At 43.3% G+C, this 22,572-nt stretch overlaps 1 protein-coding gene across 1 annotated transcript in view; it reads left to right on the top strand.

Moving 5' to 3' along the window:
* Positions 1-22,572, top strand: part of NUP54 (nucleoporin 54) — a 36,041-nt gene that overhangs the window by 11,506 nt on the left and 1,963 nt on the right. The window contains exons 2-10 of the mRNA XM_019522320.1: positions 6,746-6,829; positions 6,973-7,104; positions 10,038-10,264; positions 11,604-11,791; positions 12,984-13,180; positions 15,640-15,694; positions 18,598-18,691; positions 19,840-19,947; positions 21,016-21,135. Coding sequence (XP_019377865.1) covers positions 6,746-6,829; positions 6,973-7,104; positions 10,038-10,264; positions 11,604-11,791; positions 12,984-13,180; positions 15,640-15,694; positions 18,598-18,691; positions 19,840-19,947; positions 21,016-21,135 — 1,205 coding nt within the window. The remainder of the gene's footprint in view (positions 1-6,745; positions 6,830-6,972; positions 7,105-10,037; positions 10,265-11,603; positions 11,792-12,983; positions 13,181-15,639; positions 15,695-18,597; positions 18,692-19,839; positions 19,948-21,015; positions 21,136-22,572) is intronic.

Here is a 22,572-nt window from a genome sequence, read left to right on the forward strand (position 1 = left end):
CAGGGCAGACAGGCTGGGGTGCCTGGGCAGCAGGGCCTGGTCTGGAGGTGGTGGCAGCCGGAAGGAACTGCCAGGGCTGCCAGGAAGTGAGTCCGGCTGTTGCATTGTCTCAGTCCTGCTGCATGCCCAGGGGCTGTGGGACTGACTGCACATGCCCCTCCTGGGCTAAACCCCTGTTCCTGGGCTAGGCGGGGCCAAGGGTCCTGCCACAGGCCAGACAAAATCCCTTGGCGGGTTATATTTTGTCCAACCCTGCTTTATAAACATGATTATGAAAAGTTCAATCTTGATTAGTTGAAGTGAGTCTACCCATAGTGTGTCCTGGCCTGTACTGACTGATTGGTGACTTGTAACCAGCACTGTCAGGTCTTCACAGCCATCTATGTGCTGGAAACCAATAGCTTTTACTAGTGAAGAGAGGTTCCAAGATAGTTGTGGTATGTGGAAATCTATCTGAGGTATATGAGGAGAGGTGGGGAAAGATGTTTTTAAATTGGTAGTACGTGACCTGTTTCACCAGCAGGCCAGATGGGCAGTGCCTGATCGCTCTGCAGGCTGGATCCGGCAGTGAACCCAATCTAACACTTGGGGCAGGTACAGTAAGGCCCTGTCCTACCCTACAGAGGTGGGCAGCCCAGCTCTGGTCCAGCTTTACATAGTGGGGGCTTGGCCTAGCCCTGGTCCATCTGTTTGGAACTAGGATTTTGGCAGCTGAGAGGTTTGGTAGTACTGCCATTACTCCCTCGCTGCTAAATTTCCTGACCTCTGCAAAACCTTGTGGGCTGGATTTCAAAGCTCCATGGGCTGCATTTGACTTGCCAACCAGAGGCTGATCATCCCTTGTTTAAATCATTGGAAGGGGAAGTTCAGTTGCCCTTGGTAAACAGTGATTGTTGACTGGATGCCAAAGTCCTAGGTGGTTCCACATGCTGGAAAAGGCTTAATTATTTTCAGCCCTTTCAGCCTGTAAAACATTCGGGTCACTCAAAGCTCAACTGCCTTGCCAACAGGAGAGGTTCTCTCTCTGTCATTTGGATGGAATAAATTAATCTTATTTGAAATGGAGTACCTTCTTGTTCGCATGATCTAACTTCCTAATCTGTCCAATTTTTCTAGCCTCTGCCAATGAAAAAAAAGTTGCTGTATTTCTTAAGCATACCTTCTGCTCAAAACTAATGCTACCTTGCTCTCTTTCTGCTTCCCACTTGTCAGGATTTGGTGGGCTTGAAACGGCAAACTCCACTGCCAGTGGGTTTAATTTTGGGGGTTTCGGATTAACTGCTAGCCCTGCAGTGAATTTTAATATTGGGAATTTCGGTGTTTCCACTACCTCAGCGCCACCATTCAATTTTGGTAACAGTCTGGCAAGTGCAGGTAGATAATGCATATGCTTGTTTGTAATGAATGTGGATAGCAGGGTCCAAGAATTCTTTCCAGAACTCTGGTATATAAATATTTTAACTACATCATTACTTTCTGCATGAGACAAATTAGAGAGACCAAACAATGTAATAAATTGTAATAGAATTTATAAAATGCAGTTTTGAGAATCTTTTCACTAACTTCTGGGTTCTCTGTGCAAGTTCAGTGAAATGGATGTTAAGAGAACATTGTCAAAACACCATATTCGCTAAAACAAAGTAAAACATGGTGTCCTATGCATTGTCCAATGTAAAACTAAATAATGTTTACTTCACAAATGGCTAGATTTACTTAAAAACAATAATTCCATGTTGAGATGTTAGTAACAATAAATAATTGCAGAGCTGATCTGTAAAGTCATATTTCTTTGCCTTAGATTCTTGGACTGCTGCCGTCTTGTTTTCTCGTCTTTCTTATGTCTCTTCATTGGACTTCACTTGGTTATCATTAACACATCACACTTAAACAGTTTCTGTGGAGAAACAAATTTTATACGATCAGCACTAAATTAATAGCTCTTGTTGCTAGCCTTTGTTTATTAATTACTGTTGAAAGAATGCACAGAAGCAAGCTTGTTCTTGAAATTACAGTCTAGCCTTTTTTTCTGCATAATGTATACTCTGGGGGTGTTTGGTGGCAACAGGAATCAGCAGTCCCTTATAGCTTTGTCAATTTGAAATAATCAGCTGTGTAGTTACCTTAACTTGACTCTTCCCTTCTGAAAACACATAACTGGTATTTCTTAACCATTCTCATTTATGAAGAATAAACCCTTGGGATATTGGGGTTTTTACAGCTGCTCGTATAGGAATTCTATCCATTCCACAGTCTCATTACTGTTTGTATTACAGTAGTTTTGTCAGTTTTATGCATTTGAACAATCATATTTAACTGGTTAAATGTAATTTAGTGTAAGTTAATAGAATCATGGAAAGTAAGGCGTGGAAGGGACCTCTAGAGGTCATCTACTCCAGTGGTTCTTGACCTTTTCTGTACCAGGTCCAGGACCCATTTGTAAACATCAGTGGCCAGTCCCAACCCAGTGCCCTTCACTCCCAACCTGCTGCCCTGCCCCAAGGTCCCATCCCTCCAGTGTGTGGGGCAGCGGGTGGGTGTGTGAGGCATAGGGCTCCAAGCAACCCTTCACAGGCTGGAATTCTGCCAGCCTGCAAGGGAAAAGTCATGGCTTCCCATGTTTTTCTCCCTTAAAGGAGAATCAATTTTTTAAAGTTTTTTGATCTATTTTTTAAGTTTGTGTGTGATCCTTTTATATATTCTTGTGTCTTGCTTTTGGGTCACAACCCACAGGTTGAGAAACACTGATCTAGTCCAACCGTGTGCTTGAGGTCAGATCATTCCTATCCAAATCATCCCATACAAGTCCTTGCCTAATTTATTCCTAAAACCACTGTTGCACAGCTACAAAGCAAAATGCTCCAAAACACCCAAAGCACCCTGACTTGCCATAGGTAAAGCTTGGGGACAAGAGCTGTCAGCGTCTTGCTGCTCCAGGGGTTAGTAAAATGCATTTGAGATCCAACAGGGGGCATAGCCCTCGCTGCAGAAGAAGGCAAACTCCCTCAGTGTCCATACCAGTCTGACTTTGGGATAAAGTTCCTTCCTGATACTAAATGTGGCAATCAGTTTGACGCTAAGTAGAGGATCACGACCCTGGAACCTCTGGGATTTTGTCCCAGTCAAAATCCCCAGCCTTGGCTGCAACCAATACTCAGTGCGTATGAAGAAAACAGGGTGGGGAGGTGGAGACCCCTCCTGGCACCTGTAGCAAGGAGACGAAAAAATTCTTTCCCGGCCCCATCTGACACCCAGCGGTGCCCAGAAGCATGGGATAAACCAAACACCCTCCATTCGACTGTGCAACCTGGGGACAACAAACACAACTCCACACATCGTAACAGGAGAGCCAGAACTCCCTTTTCTGTCATCCTATCTCCTCCCTAAACTTATTCTGGGTCCTTTAAACTTCTTTTGTAACTAAACCAGTTGCAGACCTCCCCTCCTTTCTCCTGCTGCTGAGCAGTCCTCTCTAATATCCACTTGCTCTAGCCTGCAGAGCTGCTTTTGTTATCTCAATGATCTGTGTGAGAGAGAGATCAGGGCCTCATGAGCTTCCAGCTGTTGCTCTTAACAGAACACTCCAGGCATTACTCTTCCTAGATCATCTCTAACCAGTGCTTACCCAAACTCCTCTTGAAAACTTCCAAAGACAGATTCCACAGTTTTCCTAGACAGTCTGTTCCACTGCCTTACTGTTTTAATAGAACAAGTTTTTCCTCATGTCCAATCTAAATCTACTTCGCTGAAACTTCATGCTGTTTGGTATGTCCTGTTCTCTGTAGCAAGGGAGAAAAGGTGTCCTCTCTCTTTATAGCAGTTGTTCAGGTATTTGGAAACAGACTGCCATTATGTCTCTTCTTAATTGTCTTTTCCACAAGCTCAGAGTGCCTATTACACCCTCTCCTTATATGGCTTGCTCTCCAAGCCCTTTATCGTTTTTTGCTTTACACCTCCAGATCCTCTCTAACTTTTACATGTCCTTTTAAAAATGTCAAAATCAAAGCTAGACCCAGTACCCTAGATGAGGCCTCATCAGTGCTGGTTAAAGAGGCACCATCACCTGTGTTTTACTGATTTGATTTTATTGTTGAATCTGGACTAATTCAAGCCAAACCTTTGATGCATATTCTAATTTTACTAATATTTTGTGACTTGTATGGTGATTTTAAAGAGAGAATTTAATTTAGTCAAATTACAACATTATTAGAATGGGAGTTTGCATATGAACTGGAAAACTTTTGTTTTTAAATCCAGTTGCATAAGACTGATCTTTTGAAAGAGCAAAACAAAAGCATAGTTGAAAACAACTCAGTATAATTTTTTAATTTTTATGCTTAGGGATGGCAAGTTGAATAGATTCATGACTAATGCATTGCTATTTTAAGATGTTAATATTTGTTTCTGTATTGACAAATTAGCACCAACTAACTGTATCTGTTTGATGGTTTGTGTATACCCATGCTGTTTGTTATTTCTCTATAAAGCTTGCTTTCGCTAATTGACTATAATTCTGCTTTTCTAAATATACTTTTTAACTCTTCCTGTACTTCTGACCTATATGTATGTGTAGTATGTCATTTCAAACTAGCTGTTTTGTCATGCTGTTTTCAGTAGTTGCCTTACTTTGTGCCTTTATGATCAATGGTCTGTTCAATGGGCTCTTCTGCCTAGGGTTACCTGAGATCCTGTTACCTTTGCTACTCTGTGTGTGTATGGAAGGCGACTTTAATAATTTGGGTAGTGATGGCATTGGTGCCAATGTGGGATATGACTGCTGAGGGATTTTGGTATATGAAAAGGTGGGGGGAGCATGCCTTAAATCACAAGGCCTTTTTCTGTATTTTATCCCAGCTAATCTCAGATACCATGATGCGAAAATACCTGACAGCCTTCATGCAGTCTGGCCTCATATTATTTAAATTATGACATTCCTCCATTGTTTGGACATCTTAAGAGCGTCTTGCAGACATTTCCTGTTTGTCATCTTACGTCCCCATGCTCAGTATAGTACTAAAAATGTTAAGCACTCACTCTTATGGTCTTCATTCCTTCTCTCTTGTACTTTCAGTTTAAATACATATTTCACTTCATATACATTTACAACAGCTTTAGCTTTGTCCTACATAGATTAGCTGCCTTATTCTGTTGCTGGCAGCTCCAGTCCCTGTGGGAAAGCACCTATTTCTTCTGTGTAGCAGAAGCCACAAATGGGTGTCTATTTTGGTTTATCTTCCTTGCTTTCAGTTGCTTTGACACGTTTTTATATTGAGCCTGAACTCAAATAGCTGGAAACTAGAGAGGATTCTGCACCTCATGACTTGCCAACTTGCTGTGGACTAAAGACAGCTGGGATCTGTTGATTTAGATCTCTAGCCAAAAAAGTAAAACATCAGACTATACCTGCTAGATGTCACAAGCCGGTAAGTTTTGTAGCATGCAGGTGTTGCCAACCCTTCAAGATAAAGCCCCAGAGAATTTCCAAAATAAGCATATATTTAAGTAACATATATTTAAGTAATGTAGCCTGCGGGGATCTCACAGACCTGGATCACTCCCTTGACAGACAAGCCCAACAAGAAAGACTGCACTTCTTGCAAATACTTCAGAGATGGAAGTGGACTGTTCTACCACACAAAAAAAATTAGCTTGTAATTGGTTTATGATTATAAGAATGATTCCTAGTACATTTTTCTTTGTATTTTGCACGTATTGTGTGCATGAAATCTTACTAATATTTTACTCACCAGATCTCTTGGATTAGTCTGATCCCAATCAAGTCTCTTAAATTACCATCTTGCATTGGTTCTGCAGTTCTGGTTAGATAGTGTGGTGCTATATCTGCAGTTAAGGAGATTTGAGGAGACTATCTTCATTTTGAAGGTATTTTAGATCCTGCTGCCAATTTAAACCTATCTTACATGTTTACATGTTAAGGGATACACTTGCATGACATCTAATGCTCTTAGCAAAAACTGAGTATCTTCCTTTATTTCGTTATATTATTCAGATATATCCATTCTGCACTTACCATGCTACCCCTGTGATTCACGCAGGAAGATCCTTGCATCCATGCACAGTCTCCTGGAAATATGGAGTTCCACAGGGATCCATCCTCATAGATCTTCTTGCAGGATTGTGACCTAGGTTATCATCCACTTGCCAACTTGATGAACTCTTGTTTTGCCACAGGTCTGCCAAACCATGAGAAAAAAAGAGAATTCAGTATAAAACAATATTTCTGTTTGTTCCTGGTTATGCACAACCACTTTATACAAGTTATGCTGAATGCTTGGTCTTATCTGAGTGTTTATAGTTGCTCTTAAATGAGAAAATACATAAATAGCATGCTGCTTTGTATTAAAAGCTCAACAGAAATTGCTTTGCTTTTTAAAAATTAGAGAATGAAAATAACTAATGTTAGTATTAGCTGTAATATTCTGGAAATAGAAAAGGTACATCCTGAACTGATTACACTTGTTTTTTCATGACCAAGGAAGTTGTTAACTAAAGGAAAAATTTCCATATCCTTAAGTCATTCATTACAAGATAAATTTCTTGTCCACATGTTCTCTCCTACTTACTGTCAAAAAACTGATAACTGTGATCAGTGTGAAACACTTGCTTGTGATCTACATATCTGTCTGTGAACATTTCTCTTCATAAAAATCCATCAGTGTGTGCAGTTTATCATGATCTCATACCTTGTGGCAAATCCTTCTGTTTATTTGTATATCTCATACCCTAGGTGCATTTGGAGGGTTTGGGACAACAACCACCACAGCTGGACCAGCATTTAGCTTTTCTGCTCCTACCAACACAGGTACCACTGGTAAGAATCCATCAGTTTTAGTCATAGAAACATGCATAGGTGACTTAGATTTAAATTAGCATTGGTATTCTAGAAGTTGTTTTATTTTGCAGTTCACCTGTCTTCTGCTTCTCTCCATAATTTTTCTTTACGTGTCCCATTAGGGCTTTTTGGTGCTACCCAGAACAAAGGGTTTGGATTTGGTACTGGTTTTGGCACAGGAACTGGTACTGGTTTAGGTACTGGTTTAGGAACTGGATTAGGCTTTGGAGGATTCAGTACACAGCAGCAGACTTGTAAGTACAAAGACTTTATTTTTAATTATTATTTAATACTTAACTGCTTAATATTTGGCCATTGCCAGAGTGTGTACACATCTATGCCATTCTGTCAGCTCACTGCGACTCTACTTAGCATTGTTAGAGTGAGAAATGCACCCTGGGAAGGCACCCTCTATTGAGACTACAGCTGGCAGGAGTATCTACACATACCTTCTTCTGGTTTTCAGGTGACAGAAGAAACTTTATTCTGCTTGACAGGAGTGGTGTAGATGTTGGCAAAAAAAATAAAGGTTCTGCTGCCACAAAGGAGTTTTAGGTGTGAATACACTAGGGATGTGAATAGTCAAACAACTAATTGTTTAACCGATAAGCCCGATGATAACCAGTTACAGCATACCAGTTATCAATTAGCAGGGGAGGGGGCACAGTCTGGCAGGGAAGAGAAACCACGTGGTGCCCCAGAAGGAACCAGAAGATGGCAGGGAAGGAGGAGGGGAGGGCGAGACGGAGTGGGGATTAGAATCTCTAGCTAGGCTCCATGGACCCCAGTGCAGCCACTTGCAGCCTCCCTGCTACTTGCCATGGCAGCCCAGGCTCTGGGCAGGCCCCTGCTGCCCACCACAGAGCATGGGCTGCTTAAGGCAGGCAGTGGGGATGCTGCAACTGGCTGCACTGAGGTCTGCAGACTTTAACAGAGTGGGCAATTATTTGGGTCCAAGGACCATTTAGGCAGTTTTGGTGAGCTGTCATGGGCTGGGTCAGCACACCTATGCTTTGTCTGTCCCCCCCATGAAGTAGCTCACCAAAACTCCCTAAGTGGCTCTTCTCCGTGCTGGGATGAGCAGCTGGGATGGGGCTGTGAGAGGTCAGGAGCAGCATCCAGAAGTGGAGTGGGCCAGGGCTTGGATTGTGTGGCTGTGACAGTGTGGGGGACCCAATGGGTGCTGGTTCAATGGGCAGGAGCCATGTGGGAAGCAGATCACAGCTCTGCCCAGGGCCCTGGCCCCATGCTATTGTGGCCCAACAATCCCAAGGTCTTAGACACCAGTTGGGACCTGCGCAGGCAAGGCACATGGATGGGATGGGGTCACAGGTGGATGGGGAGCTGCATCTGGGAATAGGATACGTGAGTGGGGCCAGGTCTGGGATCTTGGAGTAGTGACAGTGCTGGGTCAGGGCCATGATCCACTGTCCACATGCCCCTATGATGGGTACTGGTTTTGTGGGCAGGGATGAGCAGGGAGTTGATTGTGGCTCTGCCCTGGTCCTGCCTGCCCTGCTCTTAAAATGTAGCTCCCCACCTCACCCTGTGGCCCCATCTTATGTCTGGCCATATGCCCTGCCCACATGGGCCCATCCAGTCTTCATGGAGACCCTGGGATCTTGGGGTGGTGACGGCGCTAAGTCAGGGGCTGGGGCACAGCTGCAATCTGCTCCCTGTATGCCCCTGCTTGTGGAACTGGCACCCATCGTAGTGGACTGTGGCTCTGCCCCAGGACCCAACTCTGTGCTATCATGGCCCCGCATTCTCACTACCCTGCATTCCCAGCCCTGGCCCCGTCCACCTGTCCTGCTTCTGGGTGCTGCACCCTGCCTGTGAGGGTCTCACCCTGGTAGTGTATGCAGGTCAGACGAACTGGGATGCCTGGGCAGTGGTGCTGGGGCCAGGTCCAGTAGCTGTGACAGCTGCTGAGGCTACTGTGAAGTGCAGTCTGGCTGCCATGCTGCCCCAGCCCTGCTGCACACCTGGGGGGCAGTGGGACTGGCTGCACATATCATGGCCTGGGCTGCCTCCTAAACCCCCCCCTTTCCCCACCCTGTGCCTGGGCCAGGGAGGGCTGAGGGACCTACTGTGGACCAGACAAAATCCCTTGGTGGGCCAGTTCCAGCCTGCAGGCCATATTTTGCCAACCCCTGTATTAGATACTAGTCCCCTCTCCCACCTCCCCTCCTCGCTTTGCCCTCCCTCCTGACCACCTGCACTGGGGTTGCCGTAATGATTAACCTTTGTAATTAAAACAGGTTAAACAGATATATTATTAAATTGTTATTTACATTCCTAAAATGCACACAAACAACCAGAATTATGTCATGCATAACTTTGCAGTTCTGTTCCCGGAATCCTCATGGATAGTAGTGCTACATCCTTGAAAATACCACATATAGTTCAGGTCCTTTCTTTGTTTCAGTATTGTTAGTGAGAATCTTGCCAGAATTTATATGAGGAAGGAAATATTGACAAATGTCTTTTGTGGAAAAGTCAAGATCTGAACAGATTCAGACTTTGCTGACTGTTTTGTTGTGGTTTTTTACAATCACAAGTTACCTATCAGATTTTTTGAAGCATCCAAGAATGTTGTGAACTGGGTAGATATAGACCCCCTCTTCAGAAAAGGTGTTGCTTTCTATTATTGAATATCCATGCTAATGGCACTTGCTTTGCATCCTGAGCTAATCAAAACTATCAGAGAGCTGTAAAATGCATACAGCTCTGTATGAATTGTGGCAAAAGTTTAGACAGAAGAACTCTACTGCACATTAGTTAAAATTTTCACATTTCAACAGAAAGACGACACCGTAAAAGTGGTAAGCATCTTTGTTGTTCACTGAATTTATGCAGATGCTTGCAGTAATCAAAAACACCATCACAACCTCTTAACTATTGTTTTCTGAGATGTGGCTAGTGATAAGTTGAAGAGCCAGTTAGGTCTCAGTGTCATGGATGTGGCCAGTTTGTCATCTTCCATATGTAATGGAAGGTGAAAAATCATTTAAAAAAACTTGGGACTGCTTTATTTACACCCAAAGATTGTGGTGTCCCCCAAAATAACAATAATTCAGATAACAGCAAAGACAATGTTGCTGTTAATGCTTTGTGAGATGCATTAGCAAGTTAATCTGCCTTTTCTTCTAAAGAACTTTTGTCTTTTTCTGTCTGTCTGATACAGCATTAGGTGTCTTGTACAGTCAGCCTACTCAGGCACCTTCCCAGTCTAACCAGCTGATAAATACTGCCAGTGCTCTTTCAGCCCCTACGCTCTTGGGAGATGAGCGAGATGCGATTTTGGCAAAGTGGAACCAGCTGCAGGCTTTTTGGGGGACAGGAAAAGGATACTTTAACAACAACATCGCTCCAGTGGACTTCACACAGGAAAATCCCTTTTGCAGATTTAAGGTATGACATTTCTGTTGCCTTTCTCAGTGTAAATGGGTTGAAAACAACTAAGCTATTGGCTGTCATTAAGACTTAATTTGTAATGGGAATTAGTTTTGTTACAAACTCACTGTTAGTAACTAAAACACTTGGGCTATTTCCTGTGCATAACAGATGAAACTTTAAGTGCTCAGAAATCAGGGTATCACTTAAGGATTGCAAACGTGCAAATGAGTAATGACTGGCAGAGTTTTTCTAAGTTAGTGTTATTAAGTTGGGTTTTTAATGTCCAAGGGGAACTGATCTTTGAGAAATGAATTTGAGTGCCTTATCACATAAATTCTAACACAGAGACTTTTAAAGATAATTTTCAGACTGGAAAAATATAATTTCTTTTCAGACCCAGCGTAACATCAAGTTGTTCTCCATTGCATCAACCACAACATTATGAGAATCCTGTTTAAATTTTTCCTGTACATCACTTAAATAACAAATAATCACTGTTGCGTCCCATCTGTTCTTTGTATCATCAGCAGTTCAAGATTCTATTTCTAACTGGAAGCTTATCACAAAAAGAATAAAGATGAATTTTTAAAGAAAATTAAGAAGTTTGGAGTTTTCCTATTTAGAAGCTGTTTAGAAGCCTACATTAAAATGCTGACACTTTATGTTGAGAGGGAAAACTGGCTCTCTTGTATATATTAGAGTTCCCAGTAACTAATCTTCAAAGCTTACACCTTGTACAAGTACACAGTGTGCATACCTTATCTTCCAATATTTTGTCTTGATCTAGGGTAGGAAGGTAGGAAGTTCCTTATGATAACTGCAATTATCATTTTACATTTTAACTCATTTTTTCTCTTTTCAATGTTTATATTGGGTATTTGATAATTAACTCAAAACTCATTTCTGCTGTCACATTTTCGTTTCACAGTTGTATAATATTTTGTTGTTCGATTCAACTTGGATCTAAAATGCAAAAAAAAAAAGTTGGAACAAAATAGAATCTCCCCAATAGTAGAAAATTTTTGGAAGACTGAGAATAGACATTTCTCCAAGTTACCTTTAAAAAAAACCAACCAAACAAATCTCAAACCATTTATTGATAACTTTGAGTGTGCTTTTTAAAAAATGGCAGTGTGACTAGTGTTTTATAAAATTATTAATACTGTGTGTGTACTTTGGTTGTACTTAGAATTAGTTTGAAACATGCCTGAAAGAATGTAATCTTTCAGGGTTCAGGTTCTACAACTTGATCTTCTAGCCTTGCCTTTGTATAGTGGTCTGTCCCTTTTTCACTAGAACTTTTAATGATATCCATGGTGTGTTTTTTGTTTTGTTTTCTTTTTTTGTGCTACAGGCTGTGGGCTATAGTTGCATGCCCAACAATAAGGATGAAGATGGGCTAGTGGTCTTGGTCTTCAATAGGAAAGAGACAGACATCCGAAGCCAACAGCAGCAGCTAGTGGAATCTCTGCACAAAATATTGGGAGGAAACCAGACCCTCAGTGTTAATGTAGAAGGTGTTAGAACAATGCCAGATGACCAGTATGTGAATATTTCTTTAACGTGCAAGTTTGGCCATTTCTTGATCTTTGTTCTTCTCTGCTGATGTAAAACGTTGCCCCTTTAAAAGTCAGTCTGCTTCAGTGCCACATCTTGCTCCACTGAATCTTTTCACTAGATTCTTAAAGGAATACTCAAATATGTGCTGAAAATTTTGTGTGTAATTTCTCTAAGCAGTGTCATTTGTATTCTTAGGCAGGACCTATTTTTCCCCTATAGGTTTATCATTTGTTCCACCCAAATAGTGATTTCCTTTTCCCCCATTATTTTGGATAACATATTAAATCTACTGCATCTTCCTTGTCTGTGTCACCAAAATCAAAGTTCTGGGAATAAATTATTCCCCACCCCTGCTGTTCAGCACAGGAAAAATTGGGACTGTGCTTATTGGTTACTGTGAATAGGATAAATATGCTGAATATTTAAACAACAAGAAAGATTTACCTGTCAGGTGATTAAGGTAGATTGGTATTTGGATGCACATTGACACATCTTTTATAGCGCATCAACCTAGAAGACTGTTTTGCTTGTTGTTGCCTAACAAACTAGTTCGGTGCGTTTGGTGCCAGGTTACTTCATGACAGTACGTATGTTTGTCTGTTTTGTTTTTTGTTTTGTTTTGTTTTTACAGCTCTCTCTCAAATATTTGTAACACGTTGTGACTGTTGTTATTACCTTCCACACACATTCTGATTTCATCCTAACATAATGGATAACTCAATATATTGAAAAGACAAGTACTATAACATCTGCATCTTTTCCCCAATGACCAAGCTTGAGCTGGGTTGACATAGATCAAATAGATACCTGCAGGATGTCCTTTGCATTTTCCCTTGCTGCTGCTAGTTTTAATGTGCAGTGAAAAACATAGTGTGTAGATCCTCTTAAAAGCTACGTAGCTTCATTCATTTATAGTAAACCAGTATTTAAAGCTACATTGAATATTTGTAATTCTGAGTGCCATGTCCTAGTCATTGTAGTTGTCGGTAAGTAATCTATTCTGCTATGTATATTTTTTTTCGTAATTGACTTGAAGACACTAGAAATTAAATCAAAATTTTCTCCTCCTGATTGTGATGTTGTCCCAGGCCTGTAATTTTAATTTATCTGATTTCAGTAAGCCATTAAATAGGGATATTGGTATCCTATGGCTTATTTACATTTTCCTGTTCAGGACTGAAGTCATCATTTATGTTGTTGAGCGGTCACCCAATGGCACTTCCAGAAGAGTTCCAGCAACAACCTTGTATGCTCATTTTGAGCAAGCTAACATAAAGACGTCACTACAGCAGCTGGGCGTCACCATGTCCATGGCAAGAACAGAACTTTCTCCTGCACAAATCAAACAGCTTTTACAGAATGCTCCTGCTGGTATGTACTGTGGCACTAAATTAATGGTGTACCTAACTAGCTTGTAAACTGCATGAAACTACTAAAAGTGGGTATGTAACTGATGAGATCATAGTGTTGAAAGAATAGTCATCAATGGCTCAGTGTCTAATTGGAAGAAGGCATCAAATGGGGTCTTCCAGGCATCTGTCCTAAGTCCAGCCCTGGTTGGTATCTTATGAATGACTTGGAGGATGGACCTGAGTGTACTTTTTAGCTTAAGTGTCATTTGTAGTTTTACTGGGTATATTGCACACTAGCATCTCTATTGCAAATGTTGTTAATACTCTTACCAAAGTATAACTTTATAGCAGGGGTGGGCAAAATGCGGGCCACGGGCCGGAGGCGGTCTGCCAGGCCATTCTATCCAGCCTGCGGGGCCCCTAAACATTTAGAAAATTAATATATGTCTGCCCCTGGCTGCCTGTCATGCAACCCTTGATGGCTTGCTGAAACTCAGTAAGTGGCCCTCTGCCTGAAATAATTGCCTGCCCCTGCTTTATATTGTCTGATTGATGTAAAGTTTCTAAATATAGAACTCAACAGTAAGGGGTTACACACTACTGTAAGCCATACTGTTAACAATCTGTAATTCAGTTTTCTTGTTTTAAGCTACATATATTCTGAGCATTGGGATACATTTTTAAGTTTTTAAAACTTCTTTACTGATTAGTGTACCTTGAGCAATTGCTTGCTATTCTTAATTCTCTGAAGTTGTAAAGCAGTGGGGGCCAACCTTTTCGGTAGGCATGCCATAAATTAAGCCCCAAACCCTTTCTGAATGCTAGTATGATCCCTGTCCCCTGCCCAGCTGCTGCTCTGCTCCCTTCCCTGTTGTGCCACAGGTTGGCCACCCCTGTTATGAAGCATCTTATGTTACCTGAGGATGTTTTAGTATTTATGAATTGACATAGCTTGCTTGACTGTAAATGACTTGTGATTATTAGCTCATTAGTGATCATTTGCTATGATTCTTGGTAAGTACACTTCAGTTTTTTCAGTGAAAATTTGGACTAGCTCCTTTACTAGTCATGCTTTCATATTATTGAAACATCAGACCCTGCATCTTTTTACAGTGATGCTAGTCTTAAGTGTCTGCTAGCCAAATTTATCTGAAAATTATTTTCATGCTTTCTTCTCTGCCATCTCCAGTGCTTAAAAGGAGACTTTCATAGACATCCACAAAGCTACCTTATTTGCTGAAACTTTAAGATACTTGTTTGTGAGTTAGGGAGGTGGGGTATTGTGGCTACTGCTTGTCATCATTCTTGATTTGTTTTATTTTTAAGTAGTGCTCTCTCCTCTTCTGCTTAACTTTTAAGTGGCCCCAATAAAGATTTAAACCAGAGTCCTCAACCTTTTTAGACTTGAGGTGCCCCTCAGAAAATTCCAGCTCTTAAGTTTCACAATTTTTTTTTTAATTTTTTTTTTAACTACAGGAAAAAAAATAAAGTAGTTTTTCTGTTGCAGAGAATTCAGAGCATAACTGTGGATTTCTGTTTGAAATATCTGGCTTTATTTTGTGAATCATGCTTGCAGACCTAATAGTGTTAACTTTGTCTAGCACTCCAAGGTGCCACTGGAAGGATCTCCAAAGTCCCTAGGTGCTATGGTGCCTTAGTTGAGAATCACTGACAAATGCCTATCTTAAATGGTCCTAATTGGAACACCTAGGGTGCTGCTGCTGCTATAGCAAAAAATAAAACCCAAACAAACCGAAATGTCAGGGTGGCTAGGATCTGGAACCAACTTCCAAGAGAAGTGGTGCCGGCTCCTACCCTGGGGGTCTTTAAAAGGAGGCTGGATGAACGCCTTGCAGGGGTTGTTTGACCCCAGTACTCTTTTCTGCCATGGCAGGGGGTCGGACTTGATGATCTGCTCAGGTCCCTTCCGACCCTACCTACTATGAAAATAAAGCATACTCTTACCTTACTTTTAGGCTTCATTTTCTCAGAAGGAATATATGTAATGTGTGCACCTGAACACACACTCTGGGATAGATAATATTAAGTGCTAATTATGATGGATAGCAATCGTGCTGTATGACTTCAGTCCAGTTCCTTTGTTTTCCTGTTGTTGACAGTGACACGTACTTCCCTGGGTTGTTTAAATGGTTTAGCTCAGGAAATTCTTGCTTGTATCAATTTTTATATTGTTTTTGACAAGATTTTGGTAGAATCCTAAGCATTAAGACATACTCCCAAAGCATTTGTTAATCACTCTTTTCTCTTTTCTGCTTTATTTGAGTAAGATGCTTAAAACTGTTAATCTGGTCTCAGTATTCCCACAAGATTTGGGACCATGATTCTATAACCAATTTATTCTTCAATTTGTTATCAGTTTACCATAGCAAATAGGGTTGCTTCTGCTATGTTTTTTTTTATGCTGTGGATGATAACGTGGAGATTTGTCCTTACTGAAAAAACAATTTTTTTTTGTAGGTGTTGATCCTATTATTTGGGAACAAGCCAAAGTGGATAATCCTGATCCTGAAAAGTGAGTCTGCTGGTATATTTTTATTTATTTATTTATTTTTATTTATTTATTTATTAGTTGTGGCTGTGCTGTTACTATTTTAGCATTACAGTAAAGACTCAAGAAGAGAGTGTGGGACATTTGAAAGGTTTCTAAAGTATCTTATAGGCAACTTTAGGAGACAGCATAGGGTGGGTATCACTCATCCATCCCTGCAGGGCAGATGAGCATACCTGGACCAGTCTGTGGGCCAAACCAGGACAGAACAGTTGCAGAGAACCCATCGAATTGGGTCCTTCATGGACCAGCCCCAGGGTCTGGAAATGTCATATGCTGTCTGTACCATGCAAACTAGACCCAGTGCTGCAGGCAGCATGTGGACATTGATCCAGGGCACTGCATACAGCCTGCTTTCCTGACCCCCTGTATCACATGAAGTGCTGAGTCCAACCTATGCATTGCTGATAGTGCACACCCTCTGCTGACCTGAGAGTCAAGCACACGTTCAGTGACCCCTGGGGCTGGCTAGTTCAGTACAGGGCATGCACAGCTGGTTTGGCCATGCATATGGCATGGGGAACACACTCTGTGTGATGCCCTGCTGACTGGCCCTGTGCACTCGCTTTGGATCCAGCAGAGCACTACATGGAGCCATGTGTCCCATTGTCAACTCCTCATACCATATGCAGCTTGTGTGGGCAGCCCAGTCCTGTGAACTGCATATTGAACCAGCCAGCCCCTGGACTTGCTGTATACACGCCAGGCTCTGGGCCTGGCTTGGGGCATGTGCAGCCCATAACACCACAGACTGGACCCAGCACTGCACAGGGGTCCAGGGCACAGGGTGCTTAGGATGCCCTGGACCCAACCTGCTGTGCTGCCTGCAGCACACATAGTATTGTGTCCAGCCTGCATGCTACATGCAGTATGTAGAGCTGAGGCTGGTCCAGTGACCCACAGGATGGATTACAAAGCTCCACAGCCCAGATCCAGCCTACAGGCTGTTTGTCACCACTGGCATAGGAGGTACATTTGTGCAGTGTGGAGATCATAATTCTAAGCTAGGTAAGCAAGGAGATGATGGACAAAGTTGAAGCCAAGACCTCCTCACAAAAATGACAAGTAGGGAAAAATCTTCTAGGATCCAGGAGAAGCTAATTCATCCTCCTTGGTAACTAGTTCAATTTTCTCTTCTGTCCTGTAATCAGCTCAGTTGGAGTAATGCATAGAGATGGTGTTGAGTCAGGACATAGTACACATGCACAGTCTAGGCAGTACTCTTAAAGTTAATAGACACTTGTATTGTTGTGGTAACAGAAGATTGTGATATTAGAGTCAAAAGTCTTTGGATTCTTACTTACAGGCAGTAAATGATTGCAAAACTCTAGCTTTAGAGCAGGGGTAATCCACAGACCAGATCTATTGTGTGGAGCCATTTTCATATGACCCATGGGGCTCCTAGAAGAGTCAAAACTTTGGAGACGGGGCCCACTGCTGAATTCCCAGTTACAGAACTGTGTTCAGGGTGCATGTTGGTGGTGGAGGGGGAAGGGGAAAGATAAATGTGGGATGGTTGTGTTAATTCCTGCACCACTGCTGCTCATCTTGCCACTGCTGCCAGATCTACATCCAGCCTGCAAGGACGCCCATGGTCTGGACCTGGCCTGGGGTCGTGGTTAAGCTTGACACCCTTGTCCTAGAGTGTATTAGAGTTGTGGTGGCATACAGTAACTGAACTTCATTAATGACTTCATTAAGAACTTTGATTTTGGGGTCAGCAGTGCCTTCTTAATAACTGGTATAAAACAAGGGTGGGCAATTATTTGGGCCCGAGGGCCCTTTAAGGAGTTTTAGTGAGCTGTTGCGGACTTGGTCAGCATTCTCCCTCCTGTTCCCCACAACGTCTCACCAAAACTCCCCAAGTGACTCTGCTCCATGTGCAGCTGGGCAGAAGGAATGGGGCCATGGACAGGCAAGGGAGCAGCATCCAGGACTGGGACAGGCATGTGGGGCCAGGGCTAGGATCATGGGGCCTGGACCCAGGCCTGGGGTAGAGCTATGATCTGCTTTGTATGCCCCTGTGACATGCACCAGTTCTAAGGTAGGGGCGTGCAGGGAGCAGATTGCGGCTTTACCCAGGGTCCTGGCCCCACGCTGTCACCACCCTGCGGTCCCGGGGTTTTCATGGAGATCAGCTGGGACCCATGCAGGAAGGGCACCCAGTCAGGCAGATGTGGTGGAACTGTGGGTGGGCGAAACCAGGGCTGGGATTTTGGGATGGTGACGGTGTGGGGCCAGGGCCTGGGGCAGAGCCATGATCCCTGCCTGTGGAGCCGGTGCCTGTTGAAGGGACATACAGGCAGTGGACCATGGCTGTGGCCCTGGACTGTCACCACCCCACAATTCTGGCCCTGCCTACCCATCTGTCCCACTCCTGGACATCAGTTTATGTCTGCCTGCAGCCCAATCCAATCCACCTGGTCACATGCCCTGCCCACATAGGCCCCACCTTTGGTGGTGTGTGTGCGGGGCAGATGGTCCAGAGTGCCTAGGGAGTGGGGATGGATCTAGTGGTGGTGGCAGCTGGAAGGAGTTGCTGCTGCCAGGATTGCCAGGAAATGAGTTGCATCGCCATGCCGCCCAGCCCTGCTGCACAGTCAAGAGTGGCAGGACCAGCCGTCTGCACCTGGGCTGGGCTGAGGGACCAGCTGTGGGCTGGACAAAATCTCTTAGGCTGGATCCGACCTATGAGCCATATTTTGCCCATCCCTGGTATAAAAGGTGAATAGTTCTGAATGTGATATTGCTAATTAAGTGACTCTCTTTGTAACCACTTAAGTTCACCTGTAATTCAGGAGTGATTTGTTTAAATTGAATGTTCCTATAAGTCTTCTGAGTTGTAACAGGTTTTTTTATTCTTGCAGACTTATTCCTGTGCCCATGGTGGGTTTCAAAGAACTGCTGAGAAGATTGAAGGTCCAAGATCAAATGACTAAACAGCATCAAACCAGATTAGATGTAAGTGGTATTTTTTGTGCTTAGTCCTAAACATTTGCTTCTTGCTTTATTTATTTATTAGATGTAGCACTAGAAATATCTGAGTTCTCAGGCTACCAATTATAAGAAAGGAACACTGAAAGCATGGATGTGTCTCAGTAATTCAAAATGGCTCGCACTTTAAAATGTAGAGAAGCATGTGAGCTTGATTTATGCAATCATGCTTTTTTGCTTTTAGAAATAGTGATTAGGGTATGTAATAGAAGCTGCTGCTGCTTTATTTACTGATGCCTATCAAGAGACAGCATAACTTTTTTCTTTTTCTCACTGTAGACCAGAAGTACATAAGCCTGTCCTTACAGAAGCTGTTAGGACTTTCCTAATCAGAGGCATACTCTACTTATATGTTAGACCTGAAAGCCTATGAGATGGTCCCTATGCTTTCATTTAATGTTCAGATATATACTATTGTTTGTTATTTTTTATGTGACTTTCTTTTTCCCAAAGTTTATTTTTCATAAAAAGAGAGAGAGAACAAAATTATCAGCTATCTGGTAAAGTTTAATGTCTGTGTTCAAATACAGATTTTCAAAGGAGGGTACAAGAATTGGTTGCCTCTAGACTTTTATGGAGTATGGTGCCTGATTTCCCTATGTCCCTTTTTTAAATCCTGGCCTGACTAGCCGCTACTCTCTTTATTTCAGGACTGTTAAGAGATCCTAATATACCATGGTGATGATCATGGTGATAAGTTTGGAGTAAGCATCTGAGGTGAGACTTTAGTGAGGGAGAAAATACAAGAATGCAGGAAAGGAACTAAAGGAACCAGAAAGAATGGGGCTCCTCAGCTGCACTCGTATCCTTCCCGCATAGAAGAGATTTGTAACTTTTAATCATTAAAAAAAAATGCACGCAGAACAAACTGACAGTGGTTCAAGTAAAAGCCTAGGATTTAGCTTCAATAGACTTGTGAAAGGGACTGTAGTAGCATTATTACATGGATTGTCATGGCTTCTGTAGGTATTTTTTAAATATTGCTCTGCATCTTTTGGACTAACAGTTGCTTTGAATCTCTTAATGGCATGAAACACACGAGTTCTGCTCATTCACTTCCCTCGCAAGTAAGAAAGTCTTGTGGCCTCCAGCTGGAAGAGTGTTTTTCTTTTTAGATAATATCAGAAGATATTAGTGAGCTACAGAAAAATCAGACCACAACTATGGCAAAAATAGCACAGTACAAGAGGAAACTAATGGATCTTTCTCACAGAACCTTACAGGTAACACTTAAATGATCTGATATGTGGTCCATAGACATGGAAAAATAGAGAGGATCTGTTTATTTTTAATTTACTTCATTTTACAGTTTTTTTTAATTATTTAGCATGAGTAGATAGACTAGCTTGCAGAGACCTGTTGGGAAACCTGACTCTTCCAGTGGGAAAATAATCCCATGGTGTTGAGTCATTTAACGATTGAGTTAGAAAAGGAATTTCAGGTGCTGTATTCACTCCTGACTCCTCTTTCCACTTTTGGCGACTTCTTATATTTCCCTAGACATTGTAATTAATACATTTGACTGCACTATGTGCTTCCTAAATTAAACTGAATTATAGAAAAAGTGTTTTTCCCGCTTCTGATTACTATGATTAAGAAGTTTGTTGACTGGTAATAGGATTATTATTCTGTTATGCTTGTGTTAATTAGCTGTTTGGAATTCATTTCTGTTATGTCAAAAAGCTTGATCTCAGATGAAGATAGTTCACGTAATATGTGCTGCATTTTATTCAATATTTCAGCAGCTTGCTTTGAGACTTCTGTATGGGCACTCTGTAAACTTGGGTAAAATATGGTCTAAATGGCTCTAAATAGCTTGCCATTTAAAATAAACACAATGCAAGAGATAGGATCACCATCAAAGAAGGAAGATGGGGCAATTATTGAGGGACAGAAGGAGGAAGTTTTGGAAGAGTCAAGAGGAGATGTCTGGATGCAAAAAGGGCAAATGGTTCTATATTTCAGGGGCAGCAGGAATGAGGGCAAAATGAATTGGAGGTGAAAGGTTTTGCATGAGATACAGTGGTGGGAAATGGAAGAACATAGGGATTTTAGATACAGAAAAATTGTTTTCTGAGTCCAAGAAATAGGTTAGTGTTAGGTTCCAGAAGCAAGTGTAGATAGCAAATGCAGAGGACAATATTCTGTGTCTTTTATGCTTTAAAGATTTTTTTTATAGTGTCTAAGATGCAGCAGCCCTCATGGTTAAAGCCTCTGAGTTTGTGTACATAGCAGGAATTTTAGGTAAGATAATCATTCCAAACCTCTAACTTCAGTGGTTCCTTTTGTAGGTATTAATTAAGCAAGAGATACAGAGGAAAAGTGGCTATGCCATTCAGGCTGATGAGGAACAGCTTCGTGTACAGTTAGACACAATTCAGTGTGAACTCAATGCGCCTACTCAGTTCAAGGTGAGCATTTTCCATAATAAAGGACCATTCTGTTCTTTATTGTAGTAGAACAGTAAAAGAATGTCCCCCAAACTGTATGTTAGCTTCTCTGTAGAGCAGGGGTGGACAAAATAGAGCCTGTAAACCAGATTATTTTATACAGCTCACCAGATTATTTTACGTGGCCTGTGGCTGCTTCTCTGAAGGAGAATTGCATCTGGCCCACAGCTGTCCAGGCTTCCAGTGCCTCTTGCCTTTCTCCTTTTCCCCATGCCAGCCAGGTGCAGCAGCAGGCCCCCTTCCCAGTTGGCCCACCCTGTCCCACCCCCAGCTGCCAGTGTATGCTCCAAGGCAGGGGGCGCTTCTGGCTAGGCTTTTACCTGGCAAGGCTGTCTGTGCACCGCTCTGCTCCTGTGCCCAGTGAGTCGAAGCTCAGGTAAGGTTCTCTGTGCTGGCAGAGGAAGGGGTTCATGGGGAAGAGGGCCAGGAGCCACAGATTATCCAAGCTTTGCTGGGTCAGGGCCTGGTAGGGAAGACAGTGCAGCACTGGCCCAGCCATGTACTGGGGACTTGGGGTGTGGGAGGGGGTGCAGGGAGTTTTCTCCTTGAACCTTTTGTTCTCTCTGTCTGGGGTTGGTCTGGAGGGCCACTTGGGGAGTTTTGGTGAGCTGTGGTGCAGGGTGCTGACCCAGCCCGTGACAGATCATCCAGACTCCCTAAGAGGCATAGGCAACAGAAAGCCAGGGCTAATGGAGCTTAGACTCTTTCCCCCCACCCCCACCCCTTCCCCCACAAAACGTGGGGCAGTGGTGGCAGCATAGAGCACTATAGGGCAGGCTGGGTGCAGGCTCTGGGTGGCTGCAGCAGGCAGGGAGGGATATGCACAGACACAAATGAGCAGCTGGAGCCTGCAGGCGTCCAGGAACTCAGCCTGGCCTTGCTGTGTGTGGACCAGTGCCCAGCAGGTAAGTATGTAGTCGGGAAGGGGAGTGGTGGGGCAGACTGAGGCCCCTGCAGTGAGGGAAGGAGTGGGGCAGGGGCTGGGGTGAACAGGGACCCAGGGCAGGTTGTGGTAGGGTTGGAGCCTGAGCAGCTTGGCCAGAGGCGCAGGGGGCTCCTGCCACTGTGTGCACCCCTGGGGCAGGCAAAAGGGGCATGTGCCCCCTGAATCTGTGCACAGGGAGGAGGGCTGCCACTGTGGGCTGTGGCTCTGTGCCCAGCTGCCGGTGCCCTGACAATTGCACGATGCCACATGCCTCCCATCGATGGGTGGGCAGGGGCCTCAGCGCAGCCAGCGCACAGGAGGCATGCAGTGTTGTGTAGCTGCTGGGGACCGGCAGTGGGCAGCCCACCTCCATGAAGCCGTGCACACAGATTTGTGGGGCATGTGCCCCCCCCCCCCCCCCCCCGGGCCCCCAGGGGCCCCACCGGGGGGTTCCCCCCAGCCCTGGGGAGAAA

The sequence above is a fragment of the Gavialis gangeticus genome, unplaced genomic scaffold (assembly GCF_001723915.1).
Source record: "Gavialis gangeticus isolate Ggan-Ray unplaced genomic scaffold, GavGan_comp1, whole genome shotgun sequence".
Taxonomy (NCBI): domain Eukaryota; kingdom Metazoa; phylum Chordata; order Crocodylia; family Gavialidae; genus Gavialis; species Gavialis gangeticus.